Genomic DNA, 24,341 nt, shown 5'->3' with positions numbered 1-24,341 from the left:
AATTCGTGCACAGAGGGGGTTTGTCCCTCAGCCCAGCCTGTACCCTATCCAACCTGGGACCCCTGGAGGGATGACTGCCCGTTTAGGCCCGATCCCACCGGCAACCCGGCAACCCTGGCCTGCTCTCTCAAGCTCCATTCTGCCGCCATTTCTGTTTGAATTTGTTTACCTTCTATAATTGAAACTTTGTAGCTTGAGTGGAGGCTTAGGCCTGGCAAGGGCAGGCAGAAAGCTTGGCTTCCTCTGTTACCTAGGAAACCTTGCTCTCTGTGGCTGTAGCCATTTTGGTTGGGTTAATTTGCATACTTGCTCTGATTGGATGGTGGGCGTGGCTTGTGGGTGTATTGGAGGTATGGCCAATTTGCATATTTGTCTATTATTAGGTAGGACTAGAGGCCCATGTACGAAATTCATGCAAGAGTAGGCCTTCCTTCCCCCGGCTGCCAGGACCTGGGCTTCCCTCCGGCCACCGGCAGGCATCTGGGACCTGGGCTTCCCTCGAACGAAGGTCCTCGGGAGGACGTCCGGTCTAATTAGCATATTATGCTTTTATTATTATAATCTTATACCCTCGCTATGCCTCTTTACAAATCTGTTGTCCCAGGTACTTCATGCCTCAGTCATTTGGATTCGTAAAATTATTCTTTTATTATATATCAGGTCCTAGTAATTCTTGAATTCAGTGATGGATTAATAAGTAGTATTAGGAACTTAATTTTTTAAATGGTCAAATTTGATCTGAAGTGGGTGTCAGATATTTTACCCTAATATATCATTCTTGATTAGTAATATATGACCCATTGAATCTTCAGTCTGACTCTAAATCCTGGGAGTGTAAAAAATAGATAATATCTAGTTTAATTTTTTTTAACCTTTAAAGCAGATATCCTGAATTCATTTTATTAATGGAGAAATTTGAAGACTTGGTTATATTTTAATATATTTTCAAAAACTCAAGTTATCTGAAAGATTCTTTTAAAAAATATTTTATATTTCCACATATTCTGTTTAAACATATTTTGTGTATGTGTGTGAGACGTTTGAGGGTAGCATTAGAACATGGCAAGCCAAATAGAACATATTGTTAAATATGTCATTAAACAGTAACCCACCAAAGGTCTACGAGAATAGCTGGACCTCATGCAGCTCATGCAGATTGTTTCAAGCATTTAATACCTGACCATAGTCCAGTATTGTTTTTCCATTGAATTTGACTTGCTAGATTACTATTTTATGTTAGAAAAGGTAATTACAATGATGTGTAAGTGGGATCGTTGGTTTAAAAGCACACAATTTTCTGTAGTTGATTAAATTATCTATCTCATTTTCAAATAATGCTCCTTCCCATGTAAGAATAACTAATCTACAGTTTATTATGTATTGGGTTTTATGTTCCTTTTGGCTTGAATGGCAGAATTTGATACTAGTATTAAAATGTAGACATGCAGTTGTGCCAATTTAATGAAGGATCAGAATATTTTTACAACTGAGATTATATGAACTCTAACTTCTTTAGGTAGCAACTGATAAGAACAGTATTTATACATTCTGGTCACTGGATAAAATTCTTTAGTAGTTGTTTACATATATTTTTGCAGAGAGGCAGAATAGTGCAGTCTTGAAGAACATGGACTTGGAGCCAGACTCCTTTACTAGCTTGTGACCTTGGCAAGTTTCTAACCTCAGTGCTTTCCTTCTTACTTGTATAATAGTACGTACTTTATTTGGTTGTGGTAAGCAATACATGAATTAAAACATGTAAAGTGCTTAAGATAGCACCTGGAATATGGTAAATACCTGGTCAGTATAAGCTATTGTCATTTTTATTATTATTATTATCTTTATCATCATTATCAAGATTAGCTTTCTCTTTAGAAAATATAACTAAACCTGGGCATTATTGTTTGTGGTGGTAATTTTAATGCTAATGATAGGAATTCATATTACATAAGGGACTTTGTATAATCTCTTAAAGTAAGTAGTTTCAGAAAATTTTAAAGTGCTATAATTAATTCATGAGGTGGTGATAACAGCCTTGAAAAAGAATAGTTGATAAGTTGCATGTTCTATTTGATAATTATGATAATAGTTATTATTATGTTCTTGCAATTGTTTGCTTGCAGTTGTGTTCCAGGGCGTGGGTTGGTGTAGCACACATGTACCAAAGGTGGCACATGGAAAGGCTGCTCCCACCCTCCTTTCCTCTGTGTTACAGCCGCGGCTGCTCCCAAAGCAGCTTACTTGGATTGCCCTTCCTATTCAAGAGGCACATGGCAACTCCCTATCCTCCTGAGTCCACTGTGTGCCTGACTCAGCTCGCTCTCCCTTTACTGCTGCATCGGACCTGAATCTCAGGATTCCTCGATAGGCCCTTTTTAGTACATTTGGAATTTGTGTTTAATGGCTTAAATGTACAGAATTAAATTTTAAGTTGATAGAGACCATATTAACTTTGTTACTGTTTTACCGAAGTTATTGTTTTTCTAAATCCTACATTTCTTTTCAATTCTTTAAAATCTGAATTTTGAGAAATAACATTTGTATTGATTTAACTTACCTGATCTTTAGGTGAATAATTATATATTATGGCTACTAGTTTGTGAAAATAAAGTTAATTGGTTCCACACACACAGAGGTACCTTTAGTTGTAGGCCCTTTCCAATTAACTTTATGTACCCACCTCCACCATTGCCCAATGAAATATCTCAGATGTGTGCTACTTAAGATTTCTGTTACTTAAGTTTGGTAACATACCACACAGCTGGACTACAACTGCTTTCTGGATTGCCTTACTCTTTCCAATTACTCCTATCAAGCCATTTGATACACTATTTCCAATAGTACTTTCTTATTTGTTTATTAAATCTAAATTGCCTATCCTTAAATTACAGATTTTTCATATGCAGAACTAAAATGAACACAATATTTGGTAAAACATCTTCTGGACACCGGAGGGGTAATTTCTATGGGAGATTCTTCTCTTGGTATTAGTTGTATAATTTGTATAGTTGCTTAATATAATATTACTTTTCTCATTTAAACTTCTAGCTTGGAGATTTCCTTGATTAAGAAGAATGAAGGACTGACTTGGCCAGAGCTAGTAGTTGGTGATAAGCAAGGGGAATTTATAAGAGACTCAGCCCAATGTGCTGCAATAGCTGAACGTTTGATGCATTTGACCTCTGAACAACTGGTAAGCAATTACAATAGTATTTTCATTTTCTAAGGATCGGAAAGATGAGGATATGCCAGGTTTTCAAACATTATTTTGCTTTTCTAAGGTAAAGGACACAGATTAAGTATTACTGACTGGTGTTTGAATATGCCTTAAAATTCCAATTTCCATTCCTTGCAATATTTGAATACATATATATGGGGGGAGGGCATGCTGTGTAGGGTAGAGGAGCATCTATGTATGTCTCTCTCTCTCTCTACATATACACACAAAAAAAATGCACGCACTTAACGACAGAAATATGTCCTGAGAAATGCCATGTTAAGCGATTTCGTAACTTGTGTTTAATGGCTTAAATGTACAAACATCATAGAGTGCACTTACAAAAACCTAGATGGTATAGCCTATTGCTCCTAGGCTACCAACCTCTACAACATGTCACTGTACAAATCAACATGAGATTAAATCAAGATAATGATGCAATCGAGATTCGGTGAGCACCAGATGTATGAGGCTGCTGCTGGTGTAACATGACATACTGTTTTATAGCAAACTTTTTATAAGTAGAAAGAGTACAGTCTAAAATAATTAAAAGTATAATAAACTTGTAAACCAGTAACATAGTTTATTACCGTTATCAAGTATTAAGTACTGTACATAACTGTATGTGCTATATACCATTTTATCTTACATTTATCTTTATTGTTGAAAGTATTAGATTCCCCTCTCTTTTCCCCCCATTGACCCTCTCTGCCCCGATCCCACCCCCTTTTCTTGAATCTTGTCCAGTTCAGTACTGGCTGCCTTGGCAGTCCTGGCGTTTTTATTTTTGCCTTCCTATCCCTAACATATGGGTAGTTTAAAGGGGAAGAGAGAAAGGCGTGTGGAGAGTTCTTTCTTTATCCCACTGGACATGTGTATCTTCTTGAGTCAGGGTAATAGTGGCCCCAGCTACAGCCAGCCACAACAATCAGAATTGTTTCCATTGATTTTTCAGCTGGAACAGCAACCACAACTAGGTGGCTCCACATCCAGGCTTTGACCTTGAATCTATAGGAGTGAAGTCTTCATCACATTAAAAAAAAAATTGTCCATTATTTCTTTAAAAGTTTTTCCTTTCTTCCCCTTTTCAATTACTCATATTAATTAGACCACTTGATATTGTTCCACAGGTTAACGGGATTCTGTGTTTTTATTTTTTCTTCGTCTCTGTGTTTCAATTTCGATAGACTCTATTATGTTTCATGCTCACTGGTCTTTTCTTCTGAAATGTCTAATCAGGTGTCAATTCTATCTTAGATAAATTTAGTTCCATTTTATATCTTCCATAACTCTCTGGACATGTTTACTTTACATCTTTGAATATATAGGCTTTGTTTATAATAGCTGTTTCAATATACCTTTTACTGATTCCATCATTCCATAATTTGTTTGTTGATTAAGTTTTCATTAGTCATGGGTTTGAAATTTAGTTTTTAATTTTTGTTGTAATATTAACATTTTTAAGTGTGAAGAAATTCATTCTCCTATTGTTTCTATACTGATTTTATTTTCTGGCTTAAGAATCCAGATCCCGATAAAGGAAAACCTCCTTGTAATGCTCAAGAGTTAGAAGAATGTGATATTTTCTTTGAAGAGAGTTCCAGTTTGTGCAGATTTGATGGCAATACATTAAAAACTACTCATGTGGTAAGTTCTTGATAATGATTTTTTAAAAATTTGTGAAGAAATAGAAGTTACTCAGATGAAATAATAATTGATGGAACAAATATATATTATTTTTTGCAAAGATGACTTGATTAGCAATTACTGGCTGTGTTATAAATATCATCTCTCCATAGAGTGGCAACTTTTTATCATATTCACCCCCAATTTAAAAATGTATTGTTTTGGTACTATTGCATATTTAATATCTTTCAATTGGCTTTGTGTGTGCAGGTTTTTACATACAGTTATCCCTAAATTGTATAATAATTTCATAATTTTTTTCAGTCAGCATTAGGACATAGTATTTCTTTTTGTGCTCATGTTATTTCAATCTCTAGTTTAATGGTTGGATTATACTATACTGTTATTGTTGGTGTTTGTGTCTATATGTAGTAGTCATTCTACAAATTACAGTACACATCTTTAATAATTTTTTTTGAATTGCATTATTGATGATGATGCTGTTTTTGTAAATCCCCTTTTACATGAAGCCTTTTCTATATTCAGGGTTATTTATTTCATAAAGAGTTACAGAAGTCAAATAAGAAATCATCAATCCCATGACAAATTGATTTCCACTTTATATTCTCATTAATAGTATTTATAGTTATTGCCTGTTTTACTACATTTTTAACTTCAGTTTTTTTGTTTGATCTCTGGTGTGCAAAATATAGAATATTTTTAGTGTTTTGGGTTTATTTTACTTTTGACTATTTCTTCTTTTGTGAATAATTTTGTTTTAGTATTGATTGATTTGTGTGACCTGTTATAAACTTAGGAAACTCTTCTATATCAAGTGATTTAACATTTTCTTGTGTTTCCCCCCTCCCTTCCCCTCTTCGTTTTAGAATTTTTATTTGACTCCTTTTGGGATTTTTTCCCTCCTTTTTTTTCTGATATGCCATTAATACATAAGCTGGTTAATTTTTCCCTTTAAAATTATGTTCTGTTCAAAAGCGTTGAGAGGTGTGCATCTAGGTACTGAAGAATGCTGTCTGGATTGGCTTGTAATTCATGTATTACAGGGTGTGGTGCTCAGCTTTGTAGATTTTAAAAAATTTTTAAAACTTTATGAGATATTTGCTTAGGGGAATCATTAACAATTACTTAATACTATATAACCATGGCCATGTTTCATGGAATTGTTCATGTGAGAAGTACCTTCATAGAAAATCAGTGGCTAATTTCAAACTTTGCATGTTGAAATTAGTTCCAATAGAAAAGAGAACAATTTGGTCTTTTGTTAATTTGTTCTTACACCTCTCAGTCATTGATGTAGGTCAAGAAAAGTCTTGAAAGTTTCTGCCAACTTGGGCCTAGTGTGTTTCTTTGTCTTGTAGAGGTTGAGGGAAAAGTGAATTTTAGCAAAAATTTAGGGAAGCAAAGTCAATAGTGTCATGGGAACTTGATTCACTCACTAACCTTTCCTAGTCTTTTTTGGATACTTAACTTTCTTTAACTAATGGTGGTCTTTACAGTACTCAAAGGACTTACAAAAATGAGTACTTTTAGATTATACACCTACGTAGACAAATGAGGTGGAATGGCAGAAGTGCAATTGAAGCTGTACCAAAATTAAATAATTACTCTTACAACTTCTATGTCTGTACTTCTCTTTCCCACCACTCATGTTTTGTTTATTTACATCTTTTTATCTGTGTATTCTTTAACAAATTATTGTAGTTATGGTTATTTTTACTACTTTTGTAAGTGTTTAACCCACCACCTTTACAATGTTAGATTCTTTTAAAAGTTATTATGTATTTACCTTTATCAGTGATATTTATACTTAGTGCCCTTTTATTTCAACTTGAAGTCCCTTTAACGTTTCTTGTAGGCTGGTCTGGTGGTGATGAACCCTTTAGCTTCTGCTTATCTGGAAAGTGTTTCCATAGGCTCCTAGATACGTATTAAATTAGATGCTTGCATCTCATGCCGGTGTTTTAAGATGAGCAAATAAGCCTTTCACAGAAAGTCTGGGTGCTTTGCAGTCTGCATGTGACTATGGGGGTGAGAGCACTTTAAGAACCGTTTCTCAGTTCATTATAGCTTTGTGGGTCTTGTGGATGCAAGCCCCATTAGCTTTCAAAGGTAGATGTTTTAGGGCCTTGTCTCTCAGATGCAGGTTTTAAAAAGTTGTCAAGAAACATAGGAAGAAATGCTCAACATTACTAATCATCAGAGATGCAAATTAAGACGATAATGAGGTATCATCTCACACCTGCCAGAATGGCTACCGTCAATAAACAACAAGAGCTGACCAGGATGTGGAGAAAAAGGAAACCTAGTACACTGCTGGTAGGAATGCAGACTGGTGCAACCACTATGGAAAACAGTGTGGAGTTCCCTCAAAAAGTTAAAACTGCAGCTGCTGTTTGACTCAGTGATCCCACTTCTAGGAATATATCCTAAGAATCCCTAAACCAATCAGGAAGAATATATGTTCATAGCAGCATTATTTACAGTAGCTAAGATCTGGAAACAGCCCAAGTACCCATAAGTAGGTGAGTTGATTAAAAAAAAAAAGCTATGGCACATTTATACCACGGAATACTATGTAGCAGTAAAAAGGAAGTACATGGAGGGACCTGGAGATTATTATGCTAAATGAAATAAGCCAGTCAGAGAAAGACAAATATCACATGATCTCACCATATGTGGAATCTAATGAACAAAATACACTGATGAACTAAATAGATCCAGAGGCATGGAACAGACTGAGGAATTTTAAACATTATTAAAAAAAGAAAAAGAGGGTATTAAGTTGGCTTGTCATGGATGAAGGAGGCTGTAATATGTTGCAGGTTCAGTGCCACATCCACTTTAGGAATCCTGTAGTACTATATTGACAGTTGCACTTCTTTCTGCAATGTTTGCTTCCAGTTCTGTTTTCATTTATCTTGACTTTGGATAATTCAAAATGATCTGTAAGTGGAAAAGTCAATATATGTCCTTATAGTTTTAGGAAAAAAAACTGTAGCAAAAGGTCAAAACTCTATATTGTAAATGACAGATTCCTCAAAATATAAAATTTCCTGAAAGAAATGTAAATCAGGGTTAGCATTTGGAAAGTAGAAAGTAAAGTGTTCAATATATGCAGCAGCATAATAAAATAGAAATATTAAATATCAGAACTGAAGAAGAAAAGTAATAAGATGTGGTCACTGGAGTGAAACTCAAATCAGAATTCAAGTGCATTTGAAGATGAAGTATTTTTGCTTCTGTCTAGAGCTGTGTTAAATATGTTTTGTAAAGTATTAGCCACTGGCCACATAATAGCTGTTGAGCACTTGAAATGTAGCTTGAAAAAAGTAACATAATTTTATTAAAATTAATTTATTCTGTTTCTTTTTACTTTTTAATGTGGCCAGTAGAAAATTTATGCATGTGGCTTGCATTTTATTTCTGTTGGACAATACTGGTCTATAGTGATCAGATTGTAGACTTGAGCAGTCAAAATGTGATGGGATATTTAAAAATTTTAAATTACAGTGAGTTATACAGGAAGCAGAGGAGTTACAAACAGGAAATAATTCTTTTAGGTTAATGTCAGTTTGAAAGCTAGTAGAAAGACACATAATTGATATACTATACTTTCAAAAAGATTAAAGATAGGATCAAAAGTTAAAAGGAAGAAAATACTTTTGGGAAATATCTAAACCAGGTTCTCAAGCTTTTTGGTCTCAGGACCTCTTTACATTCTTACGTTCCTTTGGGTCCTTAATCTGTTTATTTGGTTTTATCTATCAAACTTGACCATATTAGAAATTAAGCTATATAATAATTTCCCTAAGGCTGCCTTAACAGAAATTTTTTTTCTCACAGTTCTGGAGGCTAGAAGTCTGAGGTCAGTGTTAGCATGGTTAGTTTCTTCTGAAGCCACTCTCTCTGACTATAGGTGGCTGTTTTCTCCTTTGTTTTTATGTGGTCTTGCCTCTGCACATGTCTATGTCCTAATCCTAATCTCCTCTTTGGAGGACATCAGAGATACTGGATTTGGACCTACCCTTTTGACCTCATTTTAACTTCTATCTCCTAATACTGTCGCATTCTGTGTACTTGGGGTTAGGACTTCAGCATGTGAACTGTGAGGGGATACAACTCAGCCTATAACAATATCCTTCATTTAGATTTTAGCAAATGTTAGCATTTTGACACATTTTTTTCTCTGCTTTTCCACCTCCTCTTCTTTTTGCTGAAACATTTTAGGAATGAGTTGCACATGCCATGTCCCTTTACCCCCATTTTTAAATATGAATTCAGGAAATTTAACTTACATACAATACATCAATGTCATATCGAGTCCATTTTCAAATTTTACCAATTGATCAAATAATGTACTTTTAAAAGTTTTCCCCCTGATTTGGGATTCATTCCCATGTCACATATTGCATTTAGTTGTGATGTTTCTTTAATCTCCTTTGATTTGGAACATCCAGTCACCCAGTCTTCATCTTCCCCTTTGAATTAATAAGTAGTTTGTGTGAAGTTAAAGTAATAATTTCAAGGCAGGCGAACCTTTTTTTCTGCCAAGGGCCATTGGATATTTATAACATCATTCACGGGCCATACAAAATTATCAACTTAAAAATTAGCCTACAATATTTGGTCAAACATTTAATTAACTCACCCCTAATGCCTTGGCAGGGCCAGACCAAATGATTTCTCCAGCCTTATTATATGACCCGTGTGCTGGATGTTCCCCACACCTGTTTTAAAGGTTTTAGTAGATTTTATCATTTCTCTATTCCTTTGCTTTCTCTAGTGGCTTTCTGTCATGTTTAGAATAATGTCTAGGATCTTTACCATGGTCTTCAAGCCCCTTTCAAATTTTCTGTGGCCCGCTGTATACATTTTACACTGAAACCCAGTAAACACATACACAAATTTGAAACAAAAATTTCACAAAACACTACTATCCTTATTGTATAGGACAGGCTCTAATACTCCATTCCATACTATTTTTCTTTTAATCCTCGCCCAAGGATATGTTTTCATTAATTTTAGAGAAGAAGGGAGAGAGAGAGACATCAATCAATGTGAGAAAGAAACATCTATCAGTTGCCTCCTGTACATGCGCAACTGGGAATTGAACCCGTAACTTTTTGGTGTACAGGATGAGCTTTAACCAAATGAACCACCTGGCCAGGGCCATACTATTTTTAATGAAATAGAAAATTTTCTTCTGATCTAAGTTGATTTTACTACCATTGCTGAGACCCATAATTATAAAATCCAATTCTGATTATCTTTCATTTTCCACCTCACTGACTTGTGTGTGTTGTTGTTTTTAATTCTCACCCGAGGATATTTTTCCATTGATTTTTAGAGAAAGTGGAAGGGACAGGGAGAGACAGAGAAAAACATCGATGCGAGAGAGACACATCAATTGGTTGCCTCTTGCATGCATCACAACCAGGGCGGGGAACCTGCAACCAAGGTACAAGCCGAAATAGAACCTGGCTCACTTCAGTCCGCAAGCCGGCTCGCTATCCACTGAGCCAAACCGGCTAGGGCTCGCTTACTTTTCTTTAGCCTCTCTGACTTTTCATGCTTTTCCTCATATTAAACATGCTTCTCCCTTCGGGCCTTTGCATTTGTTAATTCTGCCTGAAGTGTTCTGCCTTTTCTTATCTGTTCCCTTCCTTTACTAGTACTCACACCTGTGTTCACATGTTATCTTCTATCCCTTACTAATTGATATCAAACACAACCACATTATATCTTTACCTGCTTTCTCTTTTTCTTCTTATGGCAGTTGTATTTTATATTTATACATTGCTGTTGTCTAATACATCTTCCATTATATTTTTAAATGTCTTCCATTAGAATACTCAGTGAAATTTAATATTATGATATATACAGCTAAAGATCCAATTTGATAATTTTCAAAATGAAAGTATTGTCAGTTTTTTCTTCTATTTTTAGGTACTAATAGTTATTTTCTTTCTTACAGTTTTTAGTAAAGTGAATAATGTAAGTGCATTTCACATCCGGCCTCTTCCTATGTTGAATTTTTTAGTCATTGTATAAACATCTTTGATTATATTTCTTTTTTGAATGGGTGTTCAAACGCAATTGCAACTCAGGATTTTAAAAGACGTCTTGGCCATTGTTTGTAAACACCAGTTTTAGACATGCCCCACAAGGACAACTTATCAACTCAACCGAGCAGAATATACATAATTTTTATTGTGTGTGGATTACCATATCTGAAATAGTGCCCAGACAGGAGCATACTCTGGTAGTTGCTTAGTAACTACTGTAAAATGGGCTTTGGGAGAGCATGCAGTAATTGTGATTGGGTTTAGAACATGGGTTTGAAAGTACATTGAAATTAAATCCCAGCTACCACTTATTAGCATCTTAGCTTAAATCTCTTAACCTTTTGAGTTTTATTCTCCTCTTCTATAAAACAGGATTATAGTCCTTATTCTCAGAAAGTGAAGATTAAATAAGGTAGTTGTGAAATAATAGAAAAATCTATGTCTATATAATAAAAGCCTAATATGCAAATCAACCAAACTGCAGAATGACCTGTGGAACCACTGATTGCTATGACATGGACTGACCACCAGGGGGCAGATGCTCAACACAGGAGCTGCCCACAGGCCAGCCAAGGTGTGTGCCAGCAGAGGGCCCCCAACTGCCCTGCTGGTCACCTCGCAGAGGGAGGTGACTGTCGGCAGCAGCAGGTTGATTGGGGGTTGGGGCCTGCCAGCGAGGGGGCCGGCCCTGGCCCCAGATCACCCTGCCGGAGCAGGTGGCGCCAGGCGGGCCAAGGCTGGTGCCAGCGGACCCTCCACCCCATCGCCCCGCTGGTCACCTGACAAATTGGCCCTGATTGCCAGCCAGGCCTAGGAACCCTACCCATGCACAAATTTTGTGCATCAGGACTCTAGTCCTACATAATAAAAAGGTAATATGCAAATTGCATCACTCTGCTACGCCCATGATTGGGCCGGCTGGAGGCGGGACTCAGGGTGGCCAATTGGCTGGTGGGGGGCGGGGACTCGCGAGTCCCCGCCCCCCGCTCCTCTCACCTGCCTAAATGGCCGGCGCTGCGGGAGGACCCATGGGGCCGGCAGAAGGCTCCGGTGGCGGAACTCGGGGTGACAGATTGCGTAGCTGCTGGCATCAGTTTTCCACCAGCGCCAGTTTTCCTCTGGCCACCTGCCAATCGGAGCACCTCCAGCCAGCGCCATCGGCCACCCCGAGTCCCGCTCCCAGCCTTCGGGAGGCACTCCGATCCACGGGTGGCCAGAGGAAAACTGGTGCTGGCAGCCAGGTGAAGGAAAGTCTATTGCACGAAACTTCGTGCAACGGGCTTCTAGTATCTATATAAAAGCCTAAGCGACTGATATGACCGGACAACAGCTATAACAACAACAACTCAATGCAGGAGCTGCCCCCTAGTGGTCAGTGCGCTCCCACAGCCAACCTCCTGCTGTCCCCCCCCCAACCCCCTCGGCCAGCCCCGATTGCCAGCCAGCCTGAGGGACCCCACCCATGCACGAATTCATGCACCAGGCCTCTAGTGTGTATATAGTGGACTCTGTCCCCAGTTCCTGGCACAGAGCTCCTAAAACCCTTGTAATTTCCTGAAAAGAGCACTAGGAGCATCATTTGTTCCAATATTTGGTCTTTGATCTGGTTCCCGACACAGAACTCCTAAATCCCCTGGGATTTGATCCTAGATAAGAGTGCCTTTTGTTCTAATGGAGCAACACGCGGTGGGCTCCTAAGTAACTTCAAGATGAGAAGTTACTTAGGAGCCCAGGCCATGATTAGGAGCTGGAACTTTCAGCTCCACCTCTCATCTTCTTTCTGGAGACCAGGCCATGATTAGGAGCTGGAACTTTCAGCTCCACCTCTCATCTTCCAGGAAGGGGAGAGGGACTGGCTGAGTTAATGATTGATCATTCCTAGTGATGAAACCACCATTAAAAGAAAACCAAAAGTACAGGGCTTATAGAGCTTCTGTGGTGCTGAACTCATGGAGGTCCTAGGAGGGTGGGTGTGGTTGGCAAGAGAATGGAAACTTAGTGTGCCTTCCTCTATAGTTCTCACCATGCATCTCTTCCATTTGGATGTTCATCTTTATCATATCCTTTTATAATAAACTGGTAAACGTTAAGTGGTTCCCTGAGTTCTGTGAGACATTTTAGCAAATTATCAAACCCCAGGAGGGAGTCATTGGAACCCTGATATATTGCCTATCAGTCTGAAGTATAGGTGACAAGCTGGGATATGCCATTGGCATCTTAAATGGGAGTCTTGTGGGACTGAGCCCTTAACAGGTGGAATCTGATGCTATCTCCAGCTAGATTCTTTCAGAACTGAATTGAATTGTAGGACATCCAGCTGGTGTCAAAGAACAGCTTGATATGTGGAAAACCCACACATCGGATGTGAGACGTTTTGAGTGTGGTAATATTGTGAAAGTAAAGGAGAAACACAGGGAGTGTTTTTACTACAGAGTAGTAGGTACAGATCAACTCAATATTTCATGAACAGTAAGAAGAGAGTAAATTTTAGCCATTATTTTCTGTACAGAATAGGAATTTGGAATTAAATTTATTTTTCAATCTGGCCTCCTAACAAATACTTTGTTTCTGAATAGATAAAACCTTTCTCTTAATACTGCCTTTCAGTTTAATTTGTTAATAGCAGTGATTAAGGGTTGTTCAAGTGTCTTCACTTTGATATTTAATCTTTAGAAGTCTAATTGCTAAGTGTTCTACAAAGAAAAGAAAAAGATAATCAATTTACTATTTGAAATTCATGTTTCAGATTTTTCTCTAGAGAATGTTTTATTCAATTGTAGTCTTCATTGGTACTTCAAAAGTAAATATAACCTTTTCTATAATAACCATGAGGATAGAAGAAATGTGGAGTTATATTTTATTAGCTAATGGGTTATGGATTGAAGAGGGTTTTCCTAAGGCAATAAGACATTTACATTTGGCATTAAAGAATGAGTTTTCTGAATAAGTAAATTGTCTAATATAAATTAATTCTTTTAATTGCTAAAACTACATTTAAAGCCTTTTTATTCCATGGAATCTTACTAAAATTTATTATTTGCCCAACATCTTATGTAGAGCATTATGAAGAGAAAGTAATATTTCTTTGGTGGTTGAATATCATCAGTGTGACATTCTGTCTAGGAGGTAGAAAGCTAGAAAGACAGCACTCTCAGTGTAACAATAAAAGACTGGATAATCTGTGGAATCATTACTTTTTAAAAATTCATCTGAGAACTTGAAGTTACAGGGCAACAAAGTAGCTTGAAATCTAAGGAAAAACAGGTGCCACCAAGGAGCTATGGGATAGGAGAACAGGCCCATTTGAGCATAGGAAGAAGAAAGAACTGCCATCTAAGATGACTTTAACAAATTGCTAAAGGCCTACTGTGGGCTAGCAAGAAAGTATAGAACCCTTGGGATTCACATATCCTCTCTGTGGACCTTGACCAGGGCCTAACAAGAGAGACTGCAAGCAGGGGAAGAGGCAAGAGAAAAGCTGTTTTGGTGGTGTGTGGTAGGATGAGGTGAGCTACTAATTCTATGGGGAAAGTGAGGTCCTCCCTGCATTATTTTCCCTAAGTAACAAAAACCTTATGCTGCTGAGTGAAGAGCACTAAAATTGTAGCCCACCAGGGGCTCAAAAGAAGACCCAGTGCAGCTGGAGGGAAATAATAGTTTTAAAATACCACCTCTAACCTGGGCCTGAGAGTTCAGTTGGTTAGAGCGTCTTCCCAATACACCAAGGTTGTGAGTTTGATTTCCAGTCAGGGCACATACAAGAATCAACCAGTGAATGCACAAATAAGTGGAACAACAAAAATTGATGTTTCTCTCTACCTTCCTCTCTCTGTCTCAAATAAATAAATAGGAATTAAAACACATACACAAAATTAAAAACAAGAAAACACCATCTCTATGGGGGGAAAGCCAGGAACCCATCCTAAGCACAGACTACTAGAAGTTTCCTGCCACTAAAGGAGGGTAACTCTTCAAAGGCCCAAACCCTGATACCCAAGAATACAAGGTCCAAGACTGAGGCTGAGCCTAGATAGTAGTGAACCCTTTTCCTACACCCTCCACCCCATCAGACTCAGAAGGACCAAGTGGTAGGCAGCAGCAGTGTACTGAGTTACAGATGCAGAGTGAAGGCCTAAAGCTGGCGGTAGAATAGTACAGTTGAAGAAAATTAGTAAGTCCTCACCAGAGCACAAGGTAACACTAGAGGGATTTCAAGCTAGTGATGCACTGAAGGTAACTATAGCAACAACAAAACTGAAGCTGTCAAGAAACAAGATAATGTAATCAGACTCAGATGACTCATATTTTGAAACTATCAGACAAAGAATTTAAAATAACTGTGGTTAATATGTTAATGGAGAACATGGATAACATACATGAATAAATGCAGAATTTTAGCAGAGAAAACCTGTAAGAGTCTAATGAAACTGTGAGAATTAAAAACAAAACAAAACATAGGAGCAAAAGAGAATGCCTTCAACAAAATCATCAGTATACTCAATACATCTGCAGAAAAGAAATTAGTTACCTTGAGGTTAGGTTAGTAAAAATTAGCAGGACCAAAAGCAAAGTAGAGGGGGTGGAAATTAAAAACAAAAACAATGAGAGCATCTAAGAGCTGTGAAGCAATGCCAAGTAGTCTAACATACACCTACAGTAAGTGGAATCCCAGAAGGGAGGTGGAACATTCACCAAATGAGAACATATTCTGGCCATAAAATAACCTCAACAAATTTAAAAGAATAAAAAAAAATAAACAGAATGTTCTCTGAACATAACAGAATTAAATTAGAAATTCATAACAGAAAAACATAGTATTTGGAAATTAAACAGCACATTTCTGAATAATCCATGAGTCATAGTGGAACGAACAAGGGAAGTTAGGAAGTATTTTGACTGAATGAAAATGAAACCTGGGGCATTGTGGGATGTAGCTACAGCAATGCTTGGAGGAAAATTTATAGCATGTTATATAGAAAAGAAAAACCTGTTTCACTTTAACAATTTAAGCTTCCACCTTAAACTGGGAAAAGAATAGCAAACCAAATATATAGCAAGAAAGAGGAAAGAAACTATAAAGATAAGAGTAGAAATCCATGAAATTGAAAACCAGAAATACTGGTAATAAAGAAAACCAATGAAACCAGAAGCTGGTTCTTTGAAAACATCAAGATTGATAAGTCTCTAGCCAGAATAACCAAGGAAAAAGACAACACAAATGACCAAGATCAGGAATACAAACAGGCATATCATTATGGGTCTAAAAGACACTAATGGAATATTAAGAACAACTATTTTTTATAGATTTGACAATTTAAGTGAAAACACAAATTCCTTGAAAGACAAGCATTACCATAGTTCACTCCAGAAGAAATGGTAACCTTAATAGGTCCATATCTGTTATGAGATTGAATTTATTGCTAACCTTCTGACAAAGAAGTCTCCAGACCTAGGTTGTTTCACTGGTACATGCTACCAAATGAAGAAATAATACCAATTCTGTATGGACTGTTCCCGAACATAAAGAGAAAGGAACACCTCCCACTTATTTTATGAGGCCAGCATTACCGTAGTGGCAAAGAAATGAGAAGAAAACGGGAAAAAGAAGAAAAGAAATCACTCTCCCTCATGAATATAGACACAAAAGTCCTCAGTAAATATTTGTAAATCCAATGAAGTAAATAAAAAGGAAAGTACATCATGACCAAGTAGAGTTTGATTCTAGGATTCAGGATTGATTCAACATTCCAATATTCACATAATACAGCATATCAACAGACTAAAGAAATAAAGATATTTGACCATTCTACTAGATGCAGAAAATAATTGGACAAAATTTAGCATTCATTTATAATAAAAGTGCTCAGCAAACCAGGAATTGAAGATTAACTGCCTCCTCAAAAAACTAGAGTTAACTTCATTCCTCCTGATAAAACACCAAATGCTTTCCCTAAGATTGGTGATAGGCAAGGATGTTTGCCCTATTAACCCTCAGCATCATGCTGGAAATCCTATCTAGTTCAAGAAAAAGTAAAATTACCAAGAGACTCCATTACTACCATGAGAAAAATGAAACCAAACACTTTTTAGGTGTTATCTTAAAAGCAGTATTTACACACAGTTCTTTTATCTGCTCTTAGCTTGCAACCTTTGAATGGAATTATGAGTTTATTTTTCTACTGTGGCTGCTGACCAATCTAAGCAGTAGCAAACATCTTGCAGTGGCATGGTCTTTTTTATTTAGCTGTGGAATACTTGGTTTTAAAATGAAGAATAGAAAGGCTAGAACTTAGTAAAATGAATGCCACAGTCTCTTACTACATAAAGAAAAAAGAATTGCAAATTATCTAGCTCATTTAAAGGGAATGTTTTATCTCACAGTAAATTATCACCATCAGACTAGTTTATTATCATTTGTTTTTTAAACTTCCAGAAACTTGTCTTTGAATATAGTAAAAGCATCCAAATCTTATTTGAAGAATAACTTGTTCCCTTTTTGAGGGGCAGATCCACAAACTACTGAAAGATATGCATTATAGAAAAAGTATAAAATTGAAAGTGATGGGCATACAGTAGAAACTACTGATAAAATAGAATTTGACAATAAAATGACAAGCAAAATAATGAATTTCATATTATTTGTATTGATTTCAGAGAGGAAGGGAGAGGGAGAGATCAAAACATCAATGATGAGAGAGAATCATTCATTGATCGGCTGCCTCCTGCATACCCCCTACTGGGAATCGAGCCCACAAACCTGGCTTGTGCTCCTGACTGGAATCGAACCTGGGACCCTCCAGTCTTCAGGCATACACTCTATCCACTGAGCCAAATTAGCTAGGGCTGTATTTCTTGTTTTTAAAGTAATGTAAGAGTTTAGAAATTTGTGTGTAAATTAAATACACTGGGATTAGGATAGAGTAAGGGTATGTTATTTTTTATAGCTATTCTCACATTTTCTAAGTGAAGTATGAGCTACATGAAGATCACAACAAATTGGTGTGTTTTTCCCCCTAATATTGCTCATCTCATTTGTTTGATTTGGAATGCCAGTAATATTCAAGGCAGAATGGACAGAGGATGTCTAGAATGGTAATAATCAACATTTGCATTTATTAAGGTCTAAGTGCTAGGCACTGTTCAAGTGCTTGGAATATATTGTATACTCAGCAAAGTAACTAAAATAGTACTGTTATTACCATTGTATTTACCGGAGAATAAAATGGGGCTAAGTCAAGCATGTTAAACTGCTGCAAGTTTGACATGGTGGGGCTAAGTATTCTACCCAAAGTCATGGTCCTCTCAAAGACCTGTAAGGGGAACGGGAGATAAACTCTATAAGAGAGGTATAAATGAACTATTAGGATACATCATTTCTTTTTATTATCATTGGAGAAAACTGCTTAGAGGAGAAAATGCCTTTAGAGTACGGCATAAAGTATATAACGGGTGGAGGACGTGGAGCAGCAGCAAAGGCACGGCAGGTAAAGAAGTGGGACAGTTGGGGGTGCAGTTTTGTAGATTGTGATCCAGTTTTGCTAAGTGTTAAATTTCGAGGCGAGTAACAGGAGCTAATATTGGAAAGTTATGTTGGGGTCACTTTTGAGCTTTCAAAAATGCCATTTAGTTCAGTTTGGACATTTTTGTTTAAGCATAGGAACACTTACTGAAAAAGATTTTCTGAGGCGAGAGCTGTGTACTTATTTGGGTGTGGAAGCTACTGACCCTAATCACCTTCCAGTGCGTATTTCTCTAGTAACGTAAGATTTTTTTGCTTTACAAAAATGCCTACCCAATTATTCTAACTGTAAGATAGAATAAAATATTCCTAACTCTAAGGTTAGATTAGCTTTGCTGGAAGTATTTTTAAATGACTTCCTACATAAAATATTAAAAAAATATTTATCTAGAATATGGAGACAAGAAAACAAATTCTGATTCTTAAGGTAGTCTTGTGAAATAGGTGGTGTATTTGTTTCTTATTGCTGCTGTAACAAATCATGCTGTAACAAAAATGCCAGTTTATTCTCTTAAGTTCTGAAGGTCAGAAATCCCTAAAATTGGTCTTTGGGGGGCTGCATTTCTTCTGGAGGCTCAAAGGGGAGAATCCATTTTCTTTCCCTTTCCAACTTCTAGAGGTTGCTTGCATTCCTTAGCTGGTGGGCTAAGCTTCCAATTTCAAAGCCAACAGTGTAGCATTTTCCAATCTGTCTCTTACTCCTCTGCTTCTGCTGTCATATCGCCTTCTGTCTCTGTGACTCCCCTCACCCGTTTCCCTCTTATAGGAATCCTTATTAGTACATTGGGCCCTCCTATATAATCCAAGATTATCTTTCCAGTTCCAGATCATTAACTTCGTCATATCTACAAAGTCCCCTTTGCCATGTAAAGTAACATACTCACAGGTTCCAGGAGATTAAAATGTGGGCATGTTGGGGGGACATTATTCAGCCTGCCACAGGTGTTATACATGCATATCAATAATCTAACATAGTATGATAAATAATGTTAGGAATAATATCCATCATGTTGGGGTTTCTCAGAGTTTAAGCAGCTCATGGTTTCATGGTTGAACTGAATCTTGGAGAATAAGTAGGAATCCATCAGGCAAGAACAGGCGAGAAGAATTCAAGCAGAACACTGTGTTAAGGTTATGGTAGAGTAAGCCATGTGATGTGAGAGTGCTGTTTTGTAATTAATAGTACCTTGACTCCACTCTGTTGGAGGTATGTGTAAGGTATGTGGGAGTGGAAGAGAATGTCTAAGTCTGAGGAAGGGGCCCATCACAAGAGACCTGCATCTTCATCCTCTTATGTTCATTAGTGATCTCTCTCAGTGGTTAGCCCTCCACTTGGTGGTTCAGGGCCCTCTATTCTTCTCTCCGTTGGGCATTGAAACATGAGAGGATTAGAGATCAGTCATTTTCATTGTTAGTACTCAATGCATTCTTAAGGCACTTGGCTCATGAAAGTAAATGCATTATTATGAAAATATCATTTCAACCTGTATTCGTATTTCAGTTGTTCTTTTCTTCTGTGAAAGCCCTTGGTAAACAAGTGAAAATTGTGTGTGTGGTGGTGGGGGGGGGGGGGGGGAGGCAGGTTGGGTAAAGGGTGTTGCAGGGAAGAGAGCTGAAGCAGTATTGGGCCCACCAAGCTTACTATAAAAGGCCAGAGTTGGTGGTGATTTTGAAAATAAAACTGACTTAGCCAGTAGGCTGTGCGGGCACAGCTATATCAGTAAATCTGAGAGCCTAGTCACAGCTTTCCCTACTGAATACTGGAAAGTTCTTTACCTGAATTTTAACCATTTATTCTCCAATCTACTCTAAAACTCGTGGAAATCAGTTACTATGCATATCTTATGTTTTCTATATTTGACTGATTTTGTTGGTATTGAGGCATTTTAAACTGATAACATTTCTAATAAAGACTATCTTGTAACCTAGTTCCTTAAAAAGAAATATTCCTGTAGATGGAATTCAATTGAATCTCAACTTGATTATTTTATATTAAAATAAATTCCTTTAGCCATCAATATTGCAGTAAAAATTAATAAATATTCTTTGACATTGAGATTATAATTAAACAGTACACCAAAGTAAATAATTTGTGAACAGACAGATCTGAATTTGAATCTCAGCATTATGATTTTTCTATGTAGCCTAGAACAAGTTACTCAAGCTCTCCAAGTATATTCTTTTATCTATTAAGTGAAGATAATCCCAATATTTATAACATGTCTGACATATAGGATGTGCTCATGAATCCTAGTAGCTAGCATTGTTCTTGGTAATTATTACAAGTTAGCATTTGTAAACTTTGTATACTGTGGCTTAAGGAAATATTCTGCTTATAAATTGGTATTTTATATCATGTTTTAAACTAGTTATTAAGAGTTAAGAGGCACTTTAGTGTAGTGGTTAAGACTCTGGCCTGGCTGGTACGGGTCAGTAGTTGATTGTTGACCCATGAACCAAGAGGTGTCACTGGTTCAATTCCTGGTCAGGGCACTTGTCCAGGTTGTGGGCTTGATCGTCAGTAGGGGGCATCAATGTTTTTCTCTCATCAATGTTTCTATCCCTCTTCCTTTCTCTCTAAAATAAGTAAAAACATTAAAAAAAGAAAAAGAAAAAAAGAACATAGACTCTGGGTTCAAATCTCAGCTCCAGGACTTATTACCAGGTTGTTCTTGGGCAAGTTACTTAAGTGCCCAGTTACAGCACTTTCCTCAGCTTTCGAATGTAGGTAGCAATACCACATTTCTCCCAGGGCATTATGAAGAGTTTACCAGGTCAAGTATATAAAAGGTTTAGAATAGTTGCTGACATAAAGTGTTTCTGTTATCATTATTTTTAATAATTAGTTGAGTAAAACATTATTTTTGTCACTTTTTATTTTAGGTGAATCTTGGAAGCAACCAGTACCTCTTCTCTGTCATAGTGGATCCTAAGGAAATGCCCTGCTTCTGTTTGCGCCATGACGTGGACGCCCTGCTCTGGCAGCCACACTCCAGCAAACAAGACGAGATGTGGGAGCACATCGCCACTTTCAATGCTTTAGGTACACAGCAGGCTCTTCCTTTTAAAAACTTGAGCTGTCCTAATTACATTGGGATTGATTTCTGCTATAATTTGGTTGCTTGTACTATAGTTGATGAATGTCAGTGCTTTTGGAACAGTAGGACTAAGCTGTTTTATGCTTGTACAGAAGATCAATGCAGAATAGAAATCAAAGTGGTTAACTAAACACTTGAAATATTGTAATCAATCATTTGTCTATTCCAATTAAGTTATACGATATAGAATATGAACAAGGCGTTTGACAATACCCTACTCAAGCATGTCAAACTCGCGGCCAGCGGGCCACATGCCTGGTTTAAATAAAGAAGGCTTGCATGAATCTTTTATTCACATTTCTTCAGAGTACTCTTCAAAAACATAGAATTGTTCTAAGGTAATGTACATTAGGAGACATCTTTCATGGGACTTAAGTGCAAAGAGAGCCATTCTAAAGGAAAACATTTAGGGAACATGGTGATAAACAGAAATAAAATTTATTCTGTAAGATAAAGGGGAAAATACCATTTTTTATAAAAACTAGGGCTGGAAAAAAATTTAACTACATAATTATGCAAGAATTGATTTTATATCAAAATACATTAGTATTGTATGGGAGACATTTTTTTATATGAATTAGCCACAATAACTGCTTTATTGAAAGGTTATTTTAAACTGGCAACAGGAAGTAGAATTATGCATTTTTATTGTTACATGTGCACAACCCTATTGGGGAGATTTGTCAGTTATCCTTCGAGGTAATATAGCTGTTAAATTGGTTAATTCAGACTTCAAATGGATTTTTATGACCTGAAATAAAGTTTTAAGTAATTTAGCTGCATATTTCTAGCCTTCCCACTATAATTCCTATAAGAGGAAACGCTTACCATAATTTTCATAAGCTCAGATCCTCCATTTGTAATCCCCAGGTCCCCTAGTATAGAAGAAATGTGTTATGCTTGAGTTTAAGATAAATCAACATTATAGATATTATATGCATTACTAATTTTGTCAGGGTTAGCCCGGAGAACTAATTCTAAGCTACTCACATAGGAACCTACATCCTGCTTTTCCTTCTCACACCCTGCTTAATGAGAAAAAAAAAAACTGTTCATCTGTCTGTGTTCAGTGGTTCCTTTGCTCATTCGTTGTTTGATGAACTTAATTTACTTTAGTGTTACATTGTTTATCTCATGTTACAATTGAAAATCCTAATTTATATATAAGCTTTTTAAATCTTTAAAGTTAATTATTAAAAAGATTAATACTGTTGTTTTTTCCCAAAGTTTAATTAAGGGATGTCCTAATGAAGTTTTATAAATTAGATACTTTTGAATGTTCTTTCAAGTTTGAAGTGTTCTCAAGGTTCTACTTATGGGAGCTGAATTACAACAAAATTCTGTTGTAGTGTTGGTAAAAATACTAGCGCAGAAATAGTAAGAACATATTGTGCATATTAGTACCTTCAGGAATGGGGCCTGCGTTATGAACACACTCCTGAAATAACGTTACAATGGTAGTCTATTTATTAAGAAAAAAGAAAAAGATTGTGTCATGACCCATCTGTGATTGATGAACTCAATTATCTAATTGGCATTTAAAGATATTTTGGCATGTTTCTAGCATTTAAAATTTTAGCTGTTTAGTGTTTTAATTATTCATGGAAGTCATATGGTGCTATATAGTTCCTTTCTTGAACAGTTGAAAACCTGTCTACTTTGTTCCTTAGGTATTATAGCTGTATTTTTGCACCAGGTGGGAGAGAAAGATTGTGGCTAATCATTAATAGTTCATTGTTGAGTATTTATGGTATATCTTTAATTTAGGCATTTTAATTAATAATGAATCACAGCTTTTCTCCTTCTTTTAATATATAGTTTTTCTTTTGTTTGTCTTATTTGTTGGCAGGCTATGTCCAAGCATCAAAGAGAGACAAAAAATTTTTTGCCTGTGCTCCAAATTACTCCTATGCAGCCCTTTGTGAGTGCCTGCGTCGAGTGTTCATCTATCGTCAGCCCACTCCCATGTCCACTGTACTTTACAACAGAAAGGAAGGCAGGCAAGTAGGACAGGTTGCTAAGCAGCAAGTAGCAAGCCTAGAAACCAATGATCCTATAGTAGGCTTTCAAGCAACAAATGAGAGATTATTTGTTCTGACCACCAGAAACCTCTTTTTAATAAAGGTGAAAACAGAGAACTAGTTACTCCAACACGTTGGCTCCTCTGTGCTGGGGAGTAGGTGTCAGTGGTAGCTGGAAGGCTGGGCAGTTATGCTGTAACCTGTTAAGTTTTCATATGTTAAAAAAAATGATCTTGTATTTTATTTTTTAAAAGATATTGGAAATATATTCAAGAGATTATGATTCTATAAAAGCTATGGAATGAAGCTGAAAATTTAGAGAAAATTGGCTTCTGTAAAAAACGTAGATACCATTAGCAGTGTAATTATTTTTTAAAAGCAGAGGCTAGAATCTTTTATATGAAAAAATGTACAATTCAGTGTTTAAAAATAAAAATATTTATCGTGTACTCTTTGTTCATTGACATCATTTCTACGTTCTGTATCTATAGAATGTACAGAATAATAGTTAAAATGTTGATGCTTGTAAATAGTTAAATGAACTTAATAGCTGAGTTAGAAGGTGAAATATAACAGAAGTTTAAGCAGATCTAATATTCTTAAAGTTTGCCGAGAGGCCTTAAGTGTGTTTTAAGTCACTAAATTTGTGGTAATTTGTTAGAGCAACCATAGGAAACAAACAATCTTATCCCAAAATTAACTCAAAATGGGTCAGAGATCTAAATGTAAAGCCCGAAACTATGAAACTTCTAAAAGATAACAAAAGCAAACCTT

At 36.6% G+C, this 24,341-nt stretch overlaps 1 protein-coding gene across 1 annotated transcript in view; it reads left to right on the top strand.

Annotated features, from left to right (window-relative positions):
• NUDCD1 (NudC domain containing 1) overlaps positions 1–24,010 on the top strand; it is a gene marked incomplete at its 5' end in the record, with an annotated part of 63,806 nt that extends 39,796 nt beyond the window's left edge. Inside the window, 4 exons of the mRNA XM_079795912.1 lie at positions 3,049–3,193; positions 4,739–4,864; positions 21,332–21,491; positions 23,396–24,010. Coding sequence (XP_079652038.1) covers positions 3,049–3,193; positions 4,739–4,864; positions 21,332–21,491; positions 23,396–23,688 — 724 coding nt within the window. The 3' untranslated portion in view covers positions 23,689–24,010. The remainder of the gene's footprint in view (positions 1–3,048; positions 3,194–4,738; positions 4,865–21,331; positions 21,492–23,395) is intronic.
• Positions 24,011–24,341: the final 331 nt, after the last annotated feature.

Source organism: Cnephaeus nilssonii (assembly GCF_951640355.1).
Source record: "Cnephaeus nilssonii genome assembly, chromosome: 18".
Classification (NCBI taxonomy): domain Eukaryota; kingdom Metazoa; phylum Chordata; class Mammalia; order Chiroptera; family Vespertilionidae; genus Cnephaeus; species Cnephaeus nilssonii.
Note: the sequence above shows the minus strand (reverse complement) of the source record. Positions and strands in the feature narration are given on the sequence as shown.